Source organism: Catharus ustulatus, chromosome 2 (assembly GCF_009819885.2).
Source record: "Catharus ustulatus isolate bCatUst1 chromosome 2, bCatUst1.pri.v2, whole genome shotgun sequence".
Taxonomy (NCBI): Eukaryota; Metazoa; Chordata; class Aves; order Passeriformes; family Turdidae; genus Catharus; species Catharus ustulatus.
In genome coordinates this window covers 118,302,814-118,327,961 of record NC_046222.1, presented here as the reverse complement: position 1 = coordinate 118,327,961, position 25,148 = coordinate 118,302,814, and the positions used below count along the sequence as shown (strand labels likewise).

At 39.8% G+C, this 25,148-nt stretch overlaps 1 protein-coding gene across 11 annotated transcripts in view; it reads right to left on the bottom strand.

Moving 5' to 3' along the window:
- The window catches only part of KDM6A (lysine demethylase 6A), a 153,284-nt gene that overhangs the window by 53,996 nt on the left and 74,140 nt on the right, over positions 1 to 25,148 (bottom strand). For 9 of the 11 annotated variants that reach the window (XM_033051032.2, XM_033051033.2, XM_033051034.2 and 6 more), the window contains exons 6-8: positions 17,245 to 17,365; positions 5,886 to 5,940; positions 3,151 to 3,185 (exon numbers count right to left, since the gene is read on the bottom strand). In XM_033051032.2, coding sequence (XP_032906923.1) covers positions 3,151 to 3,185; positions 5,886 to 5,940; positions 17,245 to 17,365 — 211 coding nt within the window. Of the gene's footprint in view, positions 1 to 3,150; positions 3,186 to 5,885; positions 5,941 to 7,512; positions 7,547 to 9,247; positions 9,301 to 17,244; positions 17,366 to 25,148 lie in introns of those variants that run through there. The other 2 variants (XM_033051042.1, XM_033051043.1) reach the window with 2 other exon arrangements.

Genomic DNA, 25,148 nt, shown 5'->3' with positions numbered 1-25,148 from the left:
AGCTCATCAGCAATTGGTGGCTGGTATAGTTTTGCCTCTTTCCTTCCTTTGGTATACTTGAACTGCCTCTTTCAAGACATTTGTTGTCCTGGTAAGAGTCTGACCACATGTAGAATTAACAGGTTTATGCCTAGATAATGAAGGTACAACATCTTATTATCTGCTGTATAGTTTAGGTGTGCCTACAGTCTAGAAACACTCAATTTTCAATTCCCTATACAAACAGGTGGTGGTACAGAAAACACATTTTCAGGTTAGGACTGGGTGTTTTATTGACTTCTGTGAATTGTATGAGCTGTTGTGTGTATATTAAAGGTTAAGACTTCTCAATAACTATTTGATGAATTATTTGGTAATAGCGTCAGCATCTCTGCATTCCCTAACAGCAGTTGCTTAAAAGTGAATATATTTTAAATGCTCAACTGTTCTGTGTCTCCTCTTCCACAAATATGCTTTTAGATAATTCAACATTAGACTTCATTCTGGCAAACAGATGAAGAGTAGATTAAAACAAATGGGGCCACCTAAATGCAAATGACTGTGGTTTAATTACACTTGTTCTAAGCAAGGGGTGCACAGTAATCAGTATTGGTGTTTTGAAGGGACAACTGGGAAGAAAGTTCTAAACAATTAAATACCTACTAGAATCTAAAAATGTTATCAAGTTCTTGAAATCTCAAAATGACAAAAGACAACTCTGCTGATGTAAAAACCTTATTCTAGTCAGGAAGAAAAATTAAAGCAGCAATTACATACTTTCAAATGGAACAAGGGGAAGTTGGTAGAAAAGATTTTTAATTGGTGCTCATGAAATGCAGACAACTGGTAAGAAAACAAATAATATAAATAAATAAAATATCCATGTCCAGCAAAAGAAAAACAATCAGGAAAATATTTTTTAAAAATTTAGCATTGGGAACAAAATTTGTAGTTTATGACTATGAATGTTAAGCAAATGAACGGAAGTTCACTGTAGAGCATGACGGCAGAGGCAGCAATCCAGATGTCAAATTAGGTAAATATTAGTGCCTAATATTCACACTTTGTAAAATATGTTTACAGGCTCAGGGGGTTTCAGAAAGGCCTTTTAAACTAGAGCATGTTTTCCAGACCTAGAGTATTTTTTACTTCTGTTATTTGTTGTAGCTTTTATCCTTTAGAAATCTGATTACCTATATGCTTAAAATACTAATAAAACCTGTCACAATGTTTATGTTTGGTTTTATTTCATTGAATCAGAATGGTTTGGGTTGGAAAGCACCTAAAAGATTAATCTAATTCCAACCCCCTGCCATGGTCAGGGACATCTTTCTCTAGATGAGGTGGCTCAGAGCTCTATCTGACCTCGTCATGGACAATTCCAGGGACAGAGCATCCACAGCTTCTCTGGGCAACCTGTCCAGGGCCTCACCACCCTCACAGGGAAGAACTTTATATCTCTATGCTAATTCCAAAGTCCTTGACGTTTGACTGCATCAATGAATGGTCTCAGAAATGGAAAAGGGGAGGAGAACCCAATCCAGCATCTTTCTTTAGACACCGTACAAGCCATCTCACTTCCAAAGGTAAAATATTAGAAACCAGCATTAAACACCATAAAAACCACTCTTAATTCTCATCAGTACCAGGCTTGTCTCTTGTCCAGAGCCTGGCAATCCACCATTTAAAGTGCAGTACTGTGCTACTTAATTAAGGAATGAATTAACTTTTTCATGAATATTAAGAGAGTAGATAATTTTCAAGTATATGGAGCAGTTTACAGGACTGTGTCCTGTAAAACAAACTGAGCAACCAGCCTGTCTCCAAAACCTCTCCAATTGTGTCAGAGGTATGAATCCAGGAGTCTTTTGGTTGTATGTCAAATTCCAGAAAACAAGATACCCCTCCCAACCAGAACTGTGAGACAAACCAAACCTAAGAGCAGAATGCACTGAAACTTTTTTGCTCTGACTTGCATTAAAACTAAGTTCTGCTGCCTGGAATTGTCAGCCAGAAAGCACAGCTTAAGCACAGCTATCACTGGTCCCACACTTACACAGGACACCTGCACAGTGACCTAGGTTGTTTAACTTCTTTTTGATGTGCTGGAGTAAAACAGAACTGATGTGTTGAAGGGAATCTGGATGGTAGCCAAGTAAGAACCACAACAATCCAAGAAGTTGCTTAATGGTGCATTGGGATGGGAGATTTCTGTCCTCTCATATGACTTTGCACCAAAAGCATTCAAAAGAAAAATATTCTGTTTATCAGATTTATATCTTTTATTTATATAGAAATAGTTAATGCCATTTTTCAGTGTGCCATCAAAAGACAGCACTTACTTTCTAAGTGACTGAAAAGATAGTTTATGTCTGTAATCCATTTCATTTACAACAGGTTTTGTTTTCATGTCACATCCTTTCCTCAGTTACATGATACCTATAAAATGTGGCAAAAGGGCACAACATCTACATTATGTAACCAGTCAGTCAAACCTCAAATACACCACAGCTATCTCAGTAGCCATTTGGTTTCAATTTATTTATATTCTGGAAGCTCAGGAAGTGTTCTGTAATTTCCCATAAGATTCACCTGAAAAGCTCTGTGGTAGGATTTGACACAGAATTAGTAACACAGCTTTATTTGCTGTTGACTGTAGATCCCTACTGCCACATGCATCAATTTAATCTGAAAGCTTAAAAACTTTTTAAATTGCACTTAAATTTTGAAATTTCATGTCAAATATGCCACATATACTTTAAAGGCATGTGGGCAACTAGTTGGAATTGATTCTGTGTGTGTATATGAGAAACAATATGAAAATATATATATATATGAATTGAGAAACTTCATATTTTTAAATCTATATATAACCTTTCAAATATAAATAAAATCTCAAAAAAGGATTTCCCTGGAAGTTTTATTTTGGGAGTTGTTTTTTGCACTCAAATTGGGAGATTAGTAAGTATATGTTTATTAAGATAGCTGTCCATTTTATAGCATGACACTCCACAAACAAAATATTTTTGATTTAGCCAAAGCAAATCAAGTTTCTTGAGTGAATCAAGACTTTAGTCTAACTTTACCAGAGTATAACTGAATTTCACAGACTGATTACATCACACAGTTTGAAACTCAATCACACTTTACAAAAATGAGCTTAAAGCTTACCTGGATTTCATATAAGTGGGCAATGTGAAACTGAACTGTAAGAGTAGGAAAATCAAAATTATTAGTTTTAATAAATAACAGCAGTTACAGTGCTTTGAAGTGAGGGATAAACAATGTTTCAAATTTATCAATGCAAACCCAAGGCAAATTACATTTTTAAGATACCAAAAGAGTATTTTTTTACATTGCTATTTTACACTTAATATACCAGACCTGACAGAAAATGAATATCCTAACAACACACAAAAAACTGCAAAAAGATATTGAGAAAAGCAGTCCATGGATTTTATTTGTATTCTGAGAGTCCATTAACCCTTCAGTAAACTTGGCAATCAAATCTCTTGAAGCTGAGGTCAGAGAACACAGGTAGTATTTTCTGTACATAACCAAGCTAGAAATAAACATTTTCACTCAGCTGCCAAGAAACAGAACAGCTGAGTTCCAGAACATTATGTTACACACTGCTAGTTTTATAGGGGATCTTAAAATTAGGTGGTTTTTTTTCCTTTTAAGGAATTGTCACTCTCTTGTTAAACTGAGCCAGAAATGTTAACTACAGGTAATACTCTGTCACTGTTAAGCATTTTCAATTCCTCATACAAATGGTCCAGAATGCCATAATACTACCAGCAGCCTGTGCAGGCAAGAAGATTGCTGGCTGGAGAAATAAAAACGGAAGTTACTGAAGAGTAAATGTAGAGGGAAAATTACCCTTATGCTGCTCAAATTATCCCAGAAAAGACTTGAGAACTGCTAACCTGGACTATCCATGGACTGGTAGATAGCTACAGGTAATTGAGATTAATGTAATCCTCATTCAGCTTTGATGAGGAAAGAAAAGTTCCTTTGAGACAGACTTTGCTCTGTGTTCATGAGGATTACAAGTAAGAAAATACCTGTGTTTGAGCCAAGCTCAATTTATTTCAATTACACAGATTTCTCTCCCTTGAAGCTACAGAATAGTGGGACACCAAATTACCATATATACAGGTAATACAGAGTTCAGGGTTTCATGCTGGGTCATATGGGAGGGAAAAAAAATCTCCCTTTGTGCACTGCTTTGTCCTCCACTATAAAGAAGGAAGCTGAGTGCACTTTGAAACCAGGTCAGAATGAAATGCATCATCTAAAATTTTAATAAACTTTTTGTGTTTCTTGCTAAAGAGGACATAACACACCCATTATGTTCACTGCATCATCAAACTTCACTTTGTACTGATGAAAGAAAAGCTCTGCTTTTGTTTCAGGAGTTCATTATCTAAAAAATCTCTCTCTGTATTTTTTCCCCTCCTAACAAAACCCTTTCAGTGTGAAGCTCCAAAATGAAGTGATGCCTTGGAGGGGAAAGGAAAATTAAAGGTGTCAGATTAGAGACTGCCTAAATAGGAAGAAAAGATGCTTAGCACTCTAATATTTCTGCTGGGAGCACACTCAGTGTAAGGCTGCTACTCACCCAGCCCTTAGAAATGCAAGGGGGAGGATTAAATGGAGCTTTTAGTGAGGGTACCCAACACCCTGGGGCAGGGGGCTCAGTTCTCCTTCCCAGAACAGCACAGTGGGCCCTGACCAAGCACCTCTCAGTCCTCTTCACTCTCATCCTTCAGGTTTATCAGGCACTGAAGCCTCTAAATGGGGCCACCCCTCTACACAAATCTGGGGGCAGAGGAGACTGGAGGGGAAGGGTTAGGAAAACCTTACAGAAATTCAGAGATTTAGTGAAAAGCGATAAAGCTGGTGAGAAAGAATATGAACAAACACGAAATACAATCAAGAATCACATGTCTGGTAGAAAAGCAATAAAAGCCTATTGACTCAGGGAGAATTCTGCAAATTTTTACAAAATTATCTGTGTCTGCCCCTGATAAGTGACAAAGCTTTGAAGACAGCCTTGAAGCACAGCTGGCTCCTTGATACAGCCAGTGGTTTCAGCCATGTGAACAAACTCCCTTTCACTCCCTTGCTGATACAATATTCACAATTCCATCCAGTTTTTAAAGAAATGCTTTTAAATATTTTATCCAATCACTCTGAAGTGAGACTTTTAAGCTCAACATGAGAGTACCTAAAAACTGAAGGAATAATTTCCTTCACAACTCTCAGCCTTTTAACTCTTACAGAATCCAAAACACAAAGAAACACACATTTATTCTTGCATACAATTCCACTAGCTATGGGTAAATTACTGCAGGACACTGCTATGATGGATCCCACTGCACTAAAGATGAACATGTTCAAATATAGACTAATATATAGTTGACATCAAAAAAAACCAAAAAAAAATCAAATATGGGGTTTTAGCTCTTATTTCTACAGTAAGATTGATGCTGAATTTTGGACCTATAAATTTAAATGGCATGAAAATAATCACTGAAAATTTATAGATTATCAAGATGATGCAAAGTTTAAAATAATTGCTATTAAATGTCTGCCACAGCACAACATCAGTTTTATAAATAAAGAAAAAGTAGTCAAATAGTAAATTTCCTCCAGAACTCAAGTACTCAGAGTAATGAATAAGCTAAGTCTCAATTTTTACTTATTCCATTTACTAAAACAATCCACTATTCCATGGGAACATCTGTCTCCACTGAGACAGGGAGACAGGTTTTGCAGTCTCCCTCTCTCAGCACCAATTCTTCTGAATTTAAAGACCTGGTTCATTAAAAATTCATACAGTTGTGAGCATAAGACTTAAAAGAAATGCACAACAAAATAAATACTTATTGGTTACTTACTTTCAGCGTTAGACAAAGTGCAGGGATTGCAGTCAATCAAAGCTAACTGAAAATGCTGCAAAGAAAAAAGAATTATTTGCTTTTCAAATAAAGTAAGACTAGCACTTGGGCAAACTAAGAGTAAATCAATTTTGTACTTGAAGATCAATACTGCATTTTACCATGTGTCTTAAAAAAAATATTTCAATTTCTGTTCAATTGTTTACTAGAGGAAAGTAATTTTTTTTTTATAGCAAACACTTCAATGCTATTACAAAGTAAGATGGCAACAGATCTTCACAAAACAACTGGGGTTGCATCTGAAAGGATGAAGGCATCAAAATAAATGGTCAAAACTGGAAGATCAAGTTTTTATATGCTCAACAGGGACTGCAGGCACACCAGCTCATACAAACATGGAGATAGATGGTTAAGCATTCAATCTATCTAGAAAAACAGAATACTCTCCCTACAAACTGAGTGATTTTAAGTTTTTTTAAAAACTGAACTCTTGTCAAAAAGCATTTAATATGAATACCTCCACATTAATACATGAGTTCATAAGTTCTCACAAAGCTTGTTTAATTTTAATCACTGTTCTTTAAGGAATACAAAAACTACCTTTTAGAACATTCCAGGTTCTGAGTAAGTTTTTCACTCATCTATAAAGAAGGTCACAAAAGCAGAGCAATGAACTCTGCAAGTGTCATGTTAATTCACTGATCACTATTTAGATTGAGAACAAGTGTATAAAAATGAATGGAACAGGCACAGAAACTCCAGTGCCTGAGTATTTTAGAAAATCCCCACATGATGTGAAATTTCCATTGATGCATTAGCTCAACAGAAAATAAGGCCTAGGAACACAGGAGCCTAAGAGTTACCCTATGAAATACTACTGCTAATAAATATAGTTATTTACAAAATTCAATGTCAGGAGATTTCCAATACACAAAACATGACTGATGCTTTATTATACTTTATTTTCTTAGCATAAAAATGATCATTTAAATCAAACTGTTCAGGATGCCAGACTAGGTGGCACTGGAAGCCTACTGCTGTAGCTGGCAAGAAAGTAAGTCTGTATCAATGGATATGTGCAATACACTCTCAGTGCTGTACTCAGAGCTATTAGATGCTTCTTAACTTCCCTCATGGTCATAATAACTCCTTGAGCACAGAATGTCCATTCAAAACACATCTCTAAGATGTGCAAGATTTTATCAGAGCATCACATTTACAAAAAATAATAATTTGAACAGGGACAAATATTCAAAAATTAATGTATTATCCATAACAAGACATAAGAAGAATGCTGACACTTCCTAAGCTCTGACATACACTGATGCAGCTTCCTCCTCACCCACTTCATCAACATCATTTGTAACATCTAACAGCATTTTAAAAATGAACCAAATTCAAGTTGAGCATCAACACAAATTCATGATTTATAATGAACACTTTAGTAATATCCCCCCTAGAAGAGAACACAAAAACAAATGGATTTACACTGTAAAATAACTTTTAACCATAGCACAAGCATTAAATAATAGCTTAGAAATATTAATTATTAGCTTATTTCTCTGCTGTGTCTATTCATTTCCCTGCTGCTCAGCAGGCAGACAACTTACAGTCTCCCCTCACTTACATTGCAATGCAGGTTGAGTGCCTCAGAGACATCCTTTAGTCTGTTACCATAGTGATTCTACTAAGCAGACAACTTAAAAAAAAAAAACTAAATAAAAATAAAATGCTCTATCTTAAATTGCATTTTGACTGCCAAAAGAAAAAAAAAAAGGCTCTGGCCTGTACAACTGAGTGTTACCAATGTAAAAGGTACAAAATCCTTCCTGTACAGATATGTCATCTTGCACCGTCACTTACAATTACTATGGAAAGATAAAGCAGAATGAACAGATTTGCTCTCACCTAGCAATGCTGTTATAAAAAATAAACAGATCTAAAGAGAAAAGATTGACAACTGCTCTGTAGCAGCTCCTCTGAAGGGTTACTGCAGTGAGACTCACTGAGCAAAAGCAGGCAACCATATAAGAGTATCCAACCATTTTAATATGTAAGTATGCCAATAGTATCAAGTGCTATACAGAAAAAAAAAGAATATTCTCAGCAATGCCTCCTAAAAAAATAAATAATCACTGCTACAGTAGCCAACTTCTGAAACGCAAAAATCCAAATTATGAAAATTTTCTTAGTGTGGTAAATTTCTACTTGCACTGTTCACTAATCTACAAACAGTATAAGAAATTGATAAACCAAAGCCAGTAACCACAGAAAAGCACACCATTTACACTAGACAGTTATCACAATTAAAAGCAATACACAGAAACCCCAGAACCTTTCAAACCTCTAAAATACACACACACACGAGCAAACCTACACCTCTTGCCGGATAAATAATACATAGCTCCCCATTAAGCACTCCAAATCAGACAAAAATCCCCATGCACAAATTCTAACACATCGACCTCTTCAGCCAAATGCAGATCCACTAATCACAATTAGCAGCACCAAAAAAAATGAAAGAAATAGTAATAATTTCCAACTTCCATTTCTGCAACCAACAGCAGCGGCTGGCAAACATCTGCACCCCTCTCAAATATTGCAGCACTGAGCTGGCTACTGCTGTGTGGAATAGTTGTTATGCAGGAGAGGCCGCTGCAGCTCAGAGACGACACACAATACCTCAAGGCAGACAGCAGTCTATAGAAATTCAAATCCCCAGTAAGAGGATTTACCTAGAAGGCAGTGTTCTGAATGTTAAAAACTAACAGGCTCTCCTCAAGGGCTGTGGCTCAAGGCACAATCATAGAATCGTTTAGGTTAGAAAAGACCTTTAAGATCAGCCAAGCCCTAAATCACCTTGATTTGTAGTCATCTGTAATTGCAGAGTTATCTACAGCCCATTCCATCTCCTTTGGAGTCCTTGACTTGCCTCTGATTGTGGAAACAATTCCAAAGATAACCTTTCCAAGGATGAGAGGTACAGTGGATTCCATATAAAGAGAATTGATGAAAGCACTAGGTCTGGCAGCAAAGTAACAGTAAGCTGACACTGATTCAGGTAACTTAACATGCTTTCTCACAGAATTAACAGCGATTCTTTACAATGTAACAGGCAAGTACCCAAGGTTTTGTTGTTTCTTTAATCAATAAATGACAAAAGCAAAACGAACCCTTTTCTGTTCAGTGGAAGATTTTCAGTACTGTCTCTGTTTACATCCAAACCTGAGACCTCATATAGTGCTTCTACTCCCTCCTCCTTTCCAGGGTGACATCAGCAAGTTTAATAGCTCTCGGCTCTGCATTTATTCAGCAAGCAAGGCAAGCCATCATCTGAAACCTGACAATCCTCACCGACTTACCATGAAGGAAAGCTCCATCATGACTCAGTAAAATTCTGTCAGGAGATGGCTTTTTCTGCCTGTGTGACCTAGGTGTGATGCCCGTGCTGCTCAGAGCAGCTTTTGTTCACAGAAGTAGGACACGAGAGCCTTGTGTAACCAGCCGGGGCAGAGTGCCAAGCCTCCATTTGCCAGGCATCTCTGGGACCAGGGGACAGGGTCAGGAGAGGACACGCTCTATGTGCTGCTACAGCAGCTCATCCTGCTGCTCTCCACTGCCTTCTGAGCTCACAACAAGCGCAGCTCGCAAGAGAAAGGTTTGCGTCGTGTAAACACTCGGGCACTTTTGTCCAAAATACAAAAAAGCCAACTTATAGATAGGGAGTTAAAAAAAAAACCTGCTGGAGGACACAAGGAACAAAGGCCTCATACACATATACACTGAATAGCAGCAGTGCACTCTGAAAAATCTCATGTTCTGACAAGCACTAAGAGAAAAATTATTTTTAAACAGAAAGATCATACAAGCTGCATTTCTGCAAGCCAAAAAAAGGTTGCATCTGAATTTACTGATCAGTATCTCACATTGTGATTTTCACAAAGCTATCTCAACACTCCCATCTGCCTTCACCTTTTATGCATTATTTCTGCAACATCAGAATTCAGCTATTCCTGTGCTAACAGCCTGAAAGATTGACTGCCAGCAGCCACAGGGACACAGGGACTGTGCTGCCACTGCCGCAGCACCAGCACGGTCACGGAGCTGATCTGCCCAGAGCTGGAGCTGGGCTGGCTCCAGGGCTGAGCCTCCAGCCCCCACAGCTGCCCAGGCTCACAGAAAGCACAGCTCAGTCCTTGCTGGCAGCCTGTGGTTACACTGTGAGTATTCCTGAAAGCCCTGAATGCCAATCCTGCAGTCATGGCTACCCCTGATAAAACTGCGTCTGTCCGGATGGAGATGCCTCGTAAGGAGAAGGTCCATGAATGGAGTCACCAGAATCACTGACTATCCTGAGCTGGAAAGGACCCACAGATCAAGAGTCACCACAAGAGTCACCCCAAGAGCACTGACCAAACCCTGCCTGAGCTCTGTCAGGTGCTGTGACCCCTGTCCTGGGGAGCCTGTTCAGTGCCCAACCCCAATCTGGAGGAAGAACCTTTTCCTGATACCCAACCTAAACCTGCCCTGACACAGCTTCAGGCCATTCCCTTGGGTCCTCTCACCACAGAGCAGAGATCAGTGCCTGCCCCTCTGCCCCTCACCAGGAAATTGTGACTGCACTGAGCTCTCCCCTCAGCCTCCTCCAGGCTGAACAGACCCAGTGCCCTCAGCTCCTCCTCACAGGGCTTCCTCTCAAGGCCTTCTCCATCTTTGTTGCTCTCCTTTGGCCACTCTCCAACAGCTTCACATCTTTTTTCCACTGTGCCCCAAAGCTGCCCCCATCACTTGAGGTGCGGCTGTCCCAGCCCCAAGCAGAGCAGGACAATCCCTCCTTGCCTGGTTGGCCATGCTGGGCCTGGTGTCCCCAGGACAGGGATGTCCCTCCTGGCTGCCAGGGCACTGCTGGCTCACGTTCAGCTTGCCATCAACTCGGATCCCAGGCCCCTTCCCACAGCACTCCTCTCCAGCACATCATTCCCCAGTCTGCCCATACCTAGCCATCAACATCCTTAGATTGAATGCTCAGTTTCCAAATCACCTTTTCCTCTTCCCATGGTGTGTTCTTCCCCACCTCCCAAATGACCAAAGATGCCACACAGCATGGTAGTTCAGTTTTAGCACTTACTCCTCTTTGTAATCATGACATTTCTAAAATACACCTGTAATTCTCCTTTACAGCAATCAGTCAAAAACCCGAGTGAAACTAGGTAAGAGAGAACAAAAGAGAACACTCTGTAGGCCAGACATTGTGGTATCATTATCCACTGTCAAAACCAGTCACATTAATAACTCTCCTGCAGTTTCATTACAGTGTCATGCTGCACTGAAAAACTTCCATGGATTTACTTCTTGAACATGTCTTTCCACCACTGACATATGCAAACTACAAAGACTAAGAGAGAAATTTCAATCCCAAAATGGTGCTTTCCATCCACTTACACTTTTAATGAAATTATCTTTTGATTAAATTCATTTTGCTTTCCACAAAATGCTTTTTTTGTGTGAAGCACTTGAAATCTTGGATATCCAACTTGCAAGAGCCAAATCTTCACCTTGCTTTTTATCTAAAAAAGCAGCTGTTCCTTGAAGAATTAAAGAATAAAACTAGACATAAGAAACTAAAACATCTCATAGCTGCATGTATTTTGGCTAGTTATTTTTAATAATTAAAATACATAAAGTTTCAATGTACAATGTTTAAACTTAAAAATTACAGTAATTTCACGACCATAAGGCGCACCGGACTATAAGGCGCACCTGCCGGGAGTTGGCAAAATTTGCAACTTTGTAGATCAGATAAGGCGCACCGGACTATAGGGCGCACTTTTTTTTTGCAGCGAGGCTCCGCCCCCAGCTCCCTCCGCGCGGTTGCTGGCCGAGGCCCCGCCTCAACCCGGCAGGCATTGGCCCCCGGGCCCGCCTGTACCTGGCAGGGGCGGTGCCGCGGGGCCCCAGGCCCGCCTGCATCCGGCGGGGCCGGGGCATGGCCGCCACCCCTCCGTGCTGCCTCTCCGGGGCCGGGCTATGGCCGCCGCCCCTCCGTGCTGCCTCCACGGGGCCGGGGGGTGCCTGTGGAGGGGCGGCTCCGCCTCCACGGGGCCCGGGCGTGCCTGTGGAGGGGCAGCTCCGCCTGCACGGGGCCGGGGGGTGCCTCTGGAGGGACGGCTCCGCCTCCACGGGGCTGGTGTGTGCCTCTGGATGGGCCGTCCCGCTTGCACGGGGCCGGGGGGTGCCTCTAGAGGGGCCGTCCCGCTTGCACGGGGCCGGGGGGTGCCTCTGGAGGGGCAGCTCCGCCTGCACGGGGCCGGGGGGTGCCTCTGGAGGGACGGCTCCGCCTGCACGGGGCCGGGGTGTGCCTCTGGAGGGGCCGTCCCGCTTGCACGGGGCCGGGGTGTGCCTCTGGAGGGACGGCTCCGCCTCCACGGGGCTGGTGTGTGCCTGTGGAGGGGCGGCTCCACCTCCACGGGGCCGGTGGGTGCCTGTGGAGGGGCGGCTCCACCTCCACGGGGCCAGGGGGTGCTTGTGGAGGGGCGGCTCCGCCTCCATGGGGCCGGGGGGTGCCTCTGGACGGGCGGCTTCGCCTGCACAGGGCCAGGGGGTGCTTCTAGAGGGGCCGTCCCGCCTGCACGGGGCCGGGGCGTGCCTCTGGAGGGACGGCTCCGCCTGCACGGGGCCTGGGCGTGCCTCTGGAGGGGCGGCTCCGCCTGCACAGGGCCGGGGCGTGCCCGCCCCTGCTCCGCCCCGCCTCCACCTGGCAGCCATGGCCCTGCCGGCTCCCCCCATGGCTCGCAGGTCGCACTTCCGGGTAGGCAATTTTTTTGAACTTTGTCCATCAGATAAGGCACACCGGACTATAAGGCGCACTTCCGGGTTCCAGGGAAAATTTTAGTCAAAAGGGTGCGCCTTATAGTCGTGAAATTACTGTACTAATCTAAGCCCATATGAGAAAGATAACTAGATGGAAAAACAGCACATGAAGGCTCAAAATCCCAAATCTTCACTATCCTAAATATTTGTTTACTTATTACTCAGAGAAAGAGCATAAAAAATGAATGATATGTCTATAACTGTTATGTGCTGGCATATAATAGTTGCACTATCTAAAAATATCTTCCCTAAGTATATATATACAGGAGAAATATTTGAATAAGTGGTAGAAAAGTGTCTGACTGACTATAAATAAGTACTTCAAGCTGTTCATCGGTACATCAGTATTTAATTTCTATATATTTCATGCATATTCACACAATTCATGCACATTTTCATTCTTTTCCAGCCTTTTTCTTATCCTAATATAAGCAGCATGTCTTAACATTACTAACAAATGAGAATCTTTAGAAGAATAATTAAAAAATTAAAATTATATTTAAATTGATGATTTACAGGCAAGATGAAAGTATAAGCCTGAAGCAAACTACTGGAATAACTGCTTTGTGTATAAGGAAGAAGGAAAAATTTCTGTAAGTGAAAGACAGAATCAGTATTCCTACTAAAAGGTAGCTAATTGAAAACATAAGAAACTGAGTTCTCCTTCTTCTACAGGTTTTGTTACTGGGTACAGGCTGCACCTGTAATAAAACCAAATAAAATTCCGAAGGTAAAACATTGCTTTGATGCTATAAACCAACCTGCATGTCCAGCATTCCTACTGACCACCCATTAAAAAAACACATCCCACAAACCAAACAAAATCCAACAAAACCCACACAATTCCCCCACCACAAATCTCCACACAAAAGCAAACAAAGCTTCCCCTGATAAAACCAAACCCTCAAAAAAATCTGCCCCCTGGCCCCCACTGTTCCCTCAACGTTATTAATCTAATAAATATAAAAAACAAACATTTCTTTTTTTCCCTTAAGTATGAATTCTGCATTCAAAGGGTTTTCAGGATCATGGCTCTAAAGCCCCACTAAAAGCACAAGACTTCAACACTACTGAGCAGGATGAGCACCACAAGGGAGGCTGGTTTCCCACAGCTGTCACCTGATGCTCAGCTCCCAGAAGAGGTTCTGGAGCAGTATGTCATACAGTAATGTCCTCCAAAATTCTCTTTGAAATCTTTCATTCCCACGTTTTTTCTGGAAATTGTTCAAGATTCAACAGTACTTAAGAGTGGAACTGAGATACCTAGGTAAGACAAGATGATTACATGCACCTATGAAAAAAGAGGCTGAATTTAAAAAAAAAAAAAATTTCAATAAATAGGAAAATGACCATGACAGTGAGTGACATGTCAGAAATAATGTGGCACGTACTCAGAAGCGTGAATATCTTTTTCAACTACATTTACCCAATGAATAAAAAGATTTATTTCTAGAGATCCTGCTTTATTCTCCTTTCCTACCACCATTGAACACAGTATTCCTTGTGTCCTTTGTAGGAAATGGTGAACAGGAAAGGGGTAGTAGGATATATTAAACTGAGAAAGTTGACCTGTGAGGTAAACCTTAGTAGGATGTTGTTGTTACAGTCCTCAATTTATAAGAAGAAATCCATCCCCCAAGTCACTGCCAGTTAATTTTGGATTTAATTATACTTTTCTGATGAATGGGGCAAATTCAGCTTTCATGTCTCACCTCTGAAAGTAACACTGTCCCAACTGCCAGGTTATACTAGACTGTTTTCTTTTCAACCAGAAGGGACACTTTTTTCCCTTAATGTAAGCCTGAAGGCCAAGTAATTTTCAACAGCATTGGTATTGTAAGAGTTTATGGCAATGGAATAACAGAGAAAGTCAAGGATTCTCATAGTAATTTGCAAGTCTTAACTGCAGAACAGGCAAAACCAGTAATTGATTTTGAAAAAACACTGGGAGTTGATTTTATGCTTGTTAAACAGCACTCTAGCAATTATCTTGATCACCAACATCTTAAAATAGTAAAAATTAATTTTGCGCTTAAATTGCTTACATAAAATATAGATGATTTATGTTAATGCTCTAAAATTGTGAAAAACATGGAATATATGACCTTCAGACTTCTATCTTCCCCCTTTGCCTGAAGACTCTTACTGACAATGACTCTTACTGACAATGACTCATCTGTTGGCAATGGTTTATTCTTAGCAATTACAGACTTAACATGAATGTTTAAATACCATCAAAAACATTATGATATTTCAAAGTACTTTAATGCAAGGTTGGTACAATCTGTGAAATCCAGAGCAGTCACAAGCGAACACCAGATGAAAACTTACTTCCACTTTCTGCCTCCATGTGAATGGGGAGCTCAAAGTGAGTAAAGAGCCCCAGGAAAAGGGTTTGTGCTCAGGCCAGTCACAGGCAGGCTGGTCCCAGCCCCCCTAATTACCCTCTCAAATCCTAGATCCTTTTGAAAATCAAAAAACACACAACAAGACAACTCTGTCTTTTCATTGCTTTGGGTCTCATATCTTTGCTCAAAGATGAGATAATCTGTGTCTCAGAGAATGAGACAGATTCTCATCACTCAGAGCTCTGGTTTAAGGAGTGTTTTTTTTTTAAATCACAGTCAGATTGGCTTTTAAAGAAGCTACAGCACTATTCTACTTAGTTTTCTCCTCAACTGACACATTGTGATGTTTAAGCTAGCAATCACTAACACTTTGTTTTCAAACAAAGTCAGTCCTTGCACTGCACCTTAAACCCACAGCTGAGCTGAACTGAAAACAGCTCAAAGTGTTTGAGACCACAGGGCCTTTTCTTCTGTCCCTCACTGTTGTTCTTTACTAAGGACTGCAACCTCCACAGCAAAGGAAGCAAACCAGAAACTCTGCTTCAGGTGTCTCAGCTGGTAATTCCAGAGCAGTTTCTATTACATTTTGAAGCAGAAAGGGGTAAAACAACTCTGTGCCCTCCTTCCCATCCCATCAACCTTGCACTGGATGTACCAACCCAGCAATCTCAACCTGAGCTGGCTCAGACTTCTGATCCACCTCAGTCTGCAAAGGGGGAAAAGCAAAAAAATGAAAAATCACTCAATTCAATGTGGCTGAGAGTGCTGAATGAGGCAATCAGGTTTGCAAGCTGGAAAATGAGACACACTTTTAGGAACAAGCTGAAGTTATATTGCTTTAAGAAAAACATGAAACTATCTTCATTGCAAACACCCATCATGTTCATCTCATCATCCTTTGAAGACCATCCCTCTGCCCCAGGGTAATCTGCTTTTGTTGTGGCCATTTGTTTTCTTAAGTGACTTAACCACATGCCACATAAAAGCAATGGAATCATGATAATTCTGTATTAAAAAAGATTAATTTCTTTCTGTTTTCAAAACACTACTTCGGTGTTTTTCTCATTTGTAGCTGGTGTTTTGAAAACTTTGAGTTTGGTAGACTCAAAATCCTCATGGTAAGTGACTGATTTGCTCTGCAAACTTGTGAACATCAAACACAAGAAATTATTTAGATTGAGTTATCCATAATATTTCCCTCTATCACAAAAGCTGAAAGGAAAAATTGCGAGTAACACTTCTACTCTTTCAAATCTTGGACAATACGATTCTGACAACCCAAGAAAACAATGTGCCAAGAAAAGGAAGCAGTAAGATTCTTGAAAACAAAACACAGTGTTTTCAGTAATATTTAGGAAAGATTAATATGCAGAAATGTGTTTATAAATTACAGTTAATTACAAAATTCTCAGCCCTGCAGGTACTTCCCACCACACGCAACTCCGTTAACACTTCCTTTTTCTAAGACATGTAACAGCTAAATTTAGAGGCCAGGAAGGAAAGGACATGTGGGTAAAGGAAAAAATGGAAAGAGGAAAGACATGGGCAAATGTGTTGAATGGAGGGAGATAAAATGACAGATTACAGAGACCAGAAAAGAATGTAAATAGCAAGGAATTTGAAGAAGTACAGAAAAAACAAAGCACTGTGGTACCATAAACCATTTCCAATTGATTAGCCAGAAACTGTTGCCTTAGAAGCTGACTCTCAAGCCAGGAAATGAAAGAATAATTAACTGCTAGAAAAGTAACAATTATATTTTAAAAGGCAGCATTTTGCATAAAAACTTTCTAGCTTACTAATTACAAGAACTTCCAGTTTACAACAGGGAAGCCAGGGGAAAAGAAAAGAAATCAAATAATCCAAGCTGCTATTTTCTTCCCCTTAGCTTTCCATACAACCTCAGTCTCCCCCAAGGTTCAGTGTTTCAACAAGAGCCCTACACCAAATTTTTCATCTGGAGAACAGCAGCTCACACACATCCTTCTTCTGTTTAGACTAAGACACTCCACATTAAAGCACTTCAATTTCTATAGCAGGTGGTCTGTGACTGTTCTGTGCTTATGTATTCCTTGCAGCTTTAAGATGCAACACATGACTTGTAAGAAATGTTAATTCAATTTGAAAGGACTTAAACCTACCTTTAAACTCGACTCATAGTCTGTGTTCACTTTGAACATAAGCCCAAGTCGCAAATGAATTTCCTTGGCTCGACAAAAGCTGGGATCAACATAAAGCGCCTCCTGAAATGCTTTAATTGCCCTGAAAGAAAAACACAGATTAAAAAAATTAACTTTTTACTGAAGTACTACCCTATAATCAATGTTTTTTATATGGCTAACAAAGTGGATCAGAAAGTATTGTTACAGAAGAACATATCAAAATAATGGCTTACGTGTAACGTTTTTTGATTCTTCAAGGATTGGGTGATTCTGAACTCCAGATATCCTCGTGTATTTGAAAGTCTAATCTTGTCTATTAATTTAGAGAAACTAATTTGCTGCATGAAATGCACTAACAATCTGATATTTCAGAGAGGATGACTCACAAATTAGTTACAAAATTAGTGCAAGTTCACTTACAACAGCCAGGTTGCTTTTGATTCCAATAGTGCAGAACCCCAGGCAGCAGCAGAACAGGCAGCCTTGGAGAGATCACACACATCCCCTCCCACTGCACCTATCTGCTCCTTTTTCCACTTTCTCCTCCCTTTCTTAGCACCAGTGCAAGGACTCAAATAATACCAGTTGCTCCTTTACATCCAAATGTAGATTTAAAAACCTGCCAGCTCCTCACACAGTAACTTTTCCTTCACATTCCCATGATTCGTGAAGATTTCCTCACTTTCAAATCCTCTCTCACTTGTCCCTGGTCATGATGGCACTGTACCAGATAAAACAGAAATGCCATCTAGCAGCTCCATCTTGGAGCAGAAACAAAGTGACTCTAAACAGGACTGCTTTGCCTCTCAGGCCATTGCAAAAAACTAGGACAGTTGAAATGCAACTAAAAGATAATAGAATTAAAGTCACAGAACAATTAAGAAAGAAGCTAAGTCTCGTTGTTGCCTGAAATCCAATGACAGGTTGAAACAAAATCCCTTCCCACACACCACTGGTCACACAACAAGAGAAGTCAGAACCAGCTTCACTGAGGGTAGATCTGAGCCCCCAGGCCAGAAAACACAATCCTGCCTGCTGTCCCAGGAAATCCCCCAGGTCAATGCCAAGGGGGCAGGTGACAGGGCAGTCCAAGCAGAGAACTGGGGCTCTGTGGAGCAGCACAGGGACATGGGACAGGGATTAACTACAGTGCTTCAAATCACTCTCTTAGGCACATTGGTTTAATTCCTACTCTCCAAGTGCAGTACTACTTATAAGGACAAAAGGTTGGTTAGCAGATGCAATGCAAAATTCAACAAATATTTTTCACAGACTTTTTTACTCATAACACACATAAATTATCATTTCTGAATCCTTCAGCAAAAGCACTTCCACTTTAAAATTCTTACAGGCTTTTTCTCATCAATGGCAAAGCAAACCAAAGGCACAGAACTTCCTCTAGACAATGCAATTGCATGTACCTGAAGCACTATCTGACTTCTTTAAATAGAACTTAGGAGCAGATAGGCTTTAAAAAGTATTAAATTTTTATTGTGGAACCAAAGCTTCCTCAATTACAATCCTTCAGGAAGGCTCTCCTTGCCCAGTACCCTACTTTTCTGCAGCACATAGAAAATGAGCAAGTGAAATGTTGAAGGGACAAACCTGCAACAGAGTTAAGCTCTCTCTCACCTCATCTAAATTTCCCTGAAATCCTATGGTGGTGCTGAATCACACACCTCCTATCTACACTGAATTCATAACAAACAAGGATCCTTGTCTCATAACAGTATGCTCATCATCATCTACAAAACCAGTGACCAAACTGAAAGCCCAAAGACTTGGCTAAATATGAGAACATATTTTAAGCTAGGCTTTTGCTATACCAGAAGTTAGATTCCATTATTGTGTGTTTGCATTTCTTAACTGTAATATGGGAACTAGGTATGTTAGCTATTGCTATTTAAAATCCATTACCTGTACCTTGGTTGAAAGACAATATCCTAAGCCCCAAAACCACTGTGTATTATTCAAATCAAAGAGAAGACAAAAATCAGGAATAAAGGTCTACAGCACATCACACAGTGTGACCACAGTAACACTGTAAACTTCAGATTCCTCATTCAGTCATTCTTGCTTGGTCAGAAAATAGTATTTCCATATTTCCCCTATGTCACATCCCCATTGAGAAAATTATGAAAAAGTGGATTTCTGAAAATGTTTAAGAGAATCTGAGCACAACAAAAATATTTCAGCAGTCTCTTGCTTACTGAACAGGAAATATTAATCATTGCTACTGTTGAGCAATGGAGTAAAAAAAAAAAACCACAAGAATAATAACAAACTTTCCAGGGCAGTTTTCAAATTTAGTCTGAATGTATACTGTTCTTCATTCAAAAAAACCCAAGAATGTTGCCTACCCCAGTCTTTCAGAGGAGCACAGCACTTAATCATCAGCAGACAACATGAAAGACTGTCACATGTAGCTCATCAGAAACTGCTGGTCACAGAGAGCCCTCCAAGCTTTGAGTAAGGTTTATCTCTGCACAAACTAAATTAACTAAAAATCATATTTTTACCTTCTACTTAAATCTAGTGTCAATTTCATATTGGTTTTACAATTTGTAGTTTTTCCAGGATGACAAGCATGAATAATAAAAAATATAAACTACTTCCACCACTGTGAAAAGGGGCATCACCAAAATTTCCCCAATGAAGTGATCTGAAAGAGCATTTTCAACATTTTTTACCAGTGGTAGGTACTCATGCCTAATTCAATAACTACAACCTCATTTAAATTCTCAGTAGAATTTTTAGAGAATAAAATACTCAAGCTCTGAAAAGACATTAACTTATTAACTCTTACAGACAGACAAGCAATTTTACATCACAGCTGAATTAATATTGATGCAATTTTGCCTGCAGGAAACATTTAAACAAAATAGCAGCGTGCTCACAATTACAGGACATGTCAAGAACACGGGCTACAGCAAAAACCTCTGTTTTGCACTGCCATGCCCAGAGCTCCAGACTCATCCCTTACTATCAAACATGAGAACATCTGCAGCAGCACTGACCCCTGCTCCAAGCTGGGCCTTCCAGACACAGCAGGAGTCACTTGACTCTTTGTTTACTCTCAAACATCTCTAATCCCATTTCTGTTCTCTGTCCAAGCCTACACCCAGAAGGATGTGGGTCTGGAGGATCCAAGACATCCAAGTTATCCAGATGTTTTTCCTCAAAGCTCTTGTATGGCTTGACCAAAACCAGAAGTACAGATGTAACCCAAGAGCTTCCTTCAGGGGTGATGGCACAGAGCCTTCCTCAAGTCAGCTGGGAGTCTCCTCCACTAATGAACTGCCCTTCATGCACAGACAGAACTTCTCATCTCTCTCCTTCAGCAGACTAAACATACACCAGTCCAAAAGAAAAATCATGAAATGAAAGGTCAGGAGCTCTCAAACTGTGGAAATAAATCACAGTCATCTGAATTCAGCAAGGAACAACTTCCCTTTTGTTCTCTGATGATACTGACACCTGCATGGTGAGACACAATGCTGGGTGAGTCTATGAGAATTTACTCAAATAAAATAAGGATTTTCTCCAAGAATGGGGTCATTTCTCCTAACAGACAGGAAAGGCTATTCTAACAGTTAACAAAATGGGAAAGCAGGACTGGAAAACATACTACAGAGAAGGAAAAGCAACTCTGGACTTTCATTTTACACAGCACTGCTATAGCAATTCAGGAAAAATAAAAATGACATCTCCAAATCAAGACTGCCAGAATCAATACTGCAGCTATTGTCCCACCCACTAATCTATACAACAATGCCTACCATTATGAAAGTGAAGAAACCAGGTGAATAATAATTAATAGATGATTATATTAAACATTTAGTGAACTCTCATACGACTTTTATTGGATGGTTTTGCTTGAATAGACTGTGAATAAAATTAGCTTTGTACTAGGTAAAAGAATATAATAAAAGAACATCAATTTAACTATTCAGAAGTTATCACTTTTGTACGTTTCAAACAAAACCCACGAAAATCAGAGTGAACATACAAAATAAAAGAACCGAACATTATTCTAATATGCCCTTGGTGCAGTTGGAGTGAAACTTTTTTAATTCTTCTGCTCCTTCCAATTTTCTGACCACCTATTCTAAGCCTTACATCATTTCACAGTGTCATTAATGAAAGCCATGTGAGGCTATCATAGACAAATTTGTATTTTAAACTGGTGATCATAGTTCCAACATAAACAAAAATGTACATACACAGCAGTAGTCAGGACACTGCAGTTTATTAAATACTTTTGCAGTCTTTAGCTACAACTCTTCTGTCCAGAGGACTGCAACAGTTGAATGACAAAATATTTTGAGTAGCAAAGTCTTTAAACATTTCTCTAGAACAGCAGCTGGGTGTAGTTTTTTTTCATAGCATTAGCAGAGTTCTCAACAATCCAAGAGTAGTTTGCTATGAAATCACACCAAGATAAGATAGCAAAAATAAAGTTAACTACCCACTTTGTTACTGCTTAATCACTATGAGCATGTGTACTCTACATGTACAGTCCCGTTTAATACACCTCAAAAATACATATATATTTGACCCAGCCACCTGAAACCTGAGAAGTATTTGAGAAAGCAGTATCAACAGACCATGTGTTTAAACTCTTAGAGGTCTCCACTTGGCAGTGTGTATTCCTACATACCCCACTACATCCTTGAGCTGTGTGGAGGAACCTAGTCAGAAGCAGAGATGGTGGCTTTAGTATCTTTTTATCCAGATATTGAACAGATGATGACAGTGCTTCTGCTTTGGGAAGGATCAGGGAGTAGAGGGGTCAGGGAGTTCCACTCAGGAATGATTGGTTTTCCACAGCAGTCTTTAATCATGATGGAAGTGAGGAAAAGGGTCTGGATCAGCTCTTGCAGGTGTTTGGCTTTTTTCAGGGTCAGTGCTAAAAGACTGAGTTTTCCATAGCACTCAGCTTTACAGCTGGTAAGGAATCCCTAAACTGAGAAGCCTCAGGGCAAAGAGCCCAAATGGGTGACTGATGTCAGTCTCCTGTCAGGTGTTTCTGAGGAATCCAGAGCCTTTCACTGAGAACACTGCAGGCTGGCCTAGGAGCACCACACTTAGAACATTGGGTGTGAAATGCAATTTCAGAACACAACTCGGAGCCTGGGCTCCATCTTTCCATATTAATGGAAGTCAGTGGAATCAGCAGATGATAAACCAGTCAGGCTCAGAATCCTGAATGAAGGGGAGAAAAAATTTGGTATCCAAGCCACTACACCTGGGTGCAGACATTTTACAGAAATGAAGGGTAGTCTTGGATTAACTGTTAAAGTTCTTTAATAATCTAAAGAATTCAATCTGAAAGACAACTATGGAGGGCATCGAATTATTGAAGTTATGTGAATATCTCACTCTACTGGTTTTCTACTCTAACTGAGAAACAGGGAAACAACAGTAAAAATGAACCAATCAGTTACTGCTTGATGATAAATGATGCAAAAGAAGGGAGTATCAAAATTTCACATCCTTAAGACCTGTTTTACTGTAATTGATCCAATTTATGGAGCTAATACCTTATGACACATCTTACTATAATTGTGTGAAATAGGATTGGTCTGCTCACACTATTTCAACGTTCATATATATCTTGAGGACTTCTAATTATTGCATGAACAGTTAAACAAAATCACCAACATAAAATGATATAACAGCTAAGATTTGTATTTAAGATAATGCTGCAATGCTGCTCTAGTATATAAAAATATGTACAATATTGAATTCCAGTGAACTGCATTATGAGTCTTGGAGCAAATCCAACACGTCCTTTTATGAAAGCTGGAAAACTTTAAAAGTAATATAAAATATATGAACAGTAATTCCAAAGCTGATCTTATTCCCACTTGCTTTTTTTATTATCTCTGTTTATATGAGACATGAAAAATCCTCAAGTACTTCTCACCCCTTCCTTTTAAGCGACTTACGTACTTCCCTCTTGTTAAAATCTCTGAATATCTGAACCAGTGGTATTTAAAAAAAAAAAAAAAAAAAAACAGTTCAGGGATGAATCAGAATAAATAAACCACCTTAAACAGTCTCAAATACTTGAAGAGTCTTCCTCTGCCTGCTAGAAATATCGAGATCCATGTCCTCTATAAGCATAAACAGATGGAAAAAATGCAGCAGGAAGACAGATTAGCATTTCACTCTGGAAGAGGACTCTCCTGGCAATCTGTGACAGTTCTGTGGAGGATTAACATCTTCAAAGAAGAACACCTATTGTAAATGACTTGCTATCATCTCCAAGTCCATTGTGATTTGTCATACCTGAACACAACAACCCCATACTCCTCTGCTCTTGTCCCCAAGAAATCACAGAGAAGGGGGAAGAAAGGCACTCAAAGGGATTAAAAATCAGAACTGCACACAAAAGTGTAAGATTTTACCTACACAAGATTTTTTTTCCTTTAAAATTTCAATACTTTGATGATACACAATGTCCTTAGCACCACACTGCACATAACTTCATTGTATGAATGAAATGGAAAATACAATTATTCTACTCAACCTTAATAAAAGCTCTATGTGCAGTTCTCTAAGTTAGGACATCAGCTAACACTCATACTGTCAACAAGTCAAGAAAAATCTAAATTTATTCAAAGCTCTAATCTATAAATACTAAACAGTATGATCCACTGATGGCAAAAGTCTATGCTGAACAGGTGGCTTTTCAAAAAATTAATTACTCTAAATCTAACTGCTTTGTCTTATTTATCTTACAGTTTATCTACCATTTTCACAGTGCAAACTGTAACAAGATACAGCTTGTAAGACATGGTGCACGAAATACTTTTGAATGTTAAAAGATGAAGACGACTACGGAACAACTAGAATGTTCTGAGACTTGGTAAACTTTAAAGAAGTCTCCTCACAATCTTAAAAGTGGATTCTCAGGCCTTCTGAAAACTTTTCTATTCTTCTCTTGTTAATTAGAATGCAACAGAAATGCATGCCCTGTACAATACAACAAGTGAATGGCATTCATTTCACCACTATCAATAAAGCAAGCAGTAAGCTCCAAGACAAAATCATCCATGTTCTGAGCTCACAATTTAACCAACTTACTTTAATCTGAAGAATAAAAGTTTATGTACATTATCCTGAGGAAAGCATAAATCTTTTGCCTTAGAGATACACAGAAACAATTTAAGGAGAGGTGGGGGGAGAAATCCTGCTTCACTGTTCCCACCCACCCATCGGTGGCCACTCACTGAATCCGTAACTGCAATCAGGTTTAGCTTGGTAACACAATGGAGCTCTGAGTAAATCAATCAAGCAGTGAAGTCACACTTACTGTACTAACAGCCTCCATACTGAGTGTAAAAAAGCACTGACCTAAACACTGCACCTTTCTGGCTTTTTCTCCATGAATTAGCTCTATCTCCACAGGATTAAACACCAATAGAAGCCTGAGGACCTTTCAACAGAACCCCAGTGACTGAGTCCATTCCATTCACCACTCTCACCACTGATAAAGTTAAACCAAACCCCCAACTGAAACCCAACCCTCCCCCTATCCTGAACAAAAGCCCTGACAGAAATGACAACTCTTTTAACCCTGAGTTTTTACATCAGATTGAAACACTGATTCCATCTGAGCCTATTGCTTCTCACATCCAAATCCCTCACCTAATGCACCTCTGTCAAAATTTTCCCTACCAAGCAAAATGAAAACGAGCCCCATTTACCACCTCTCTTCCAAGAAGGTTTCTTTATAACAGGCTTTCCAACAAACCCAGGCCACAGATTATCAATAACAACAATTCCCAAAAGCCTGTTGAGTCATTCTGCTCCATCCCCACTGCTGAATCGTCTTAAAGGTAGTGCAAGCTCTTCTCTCAAAGTGCTTTCCTTTT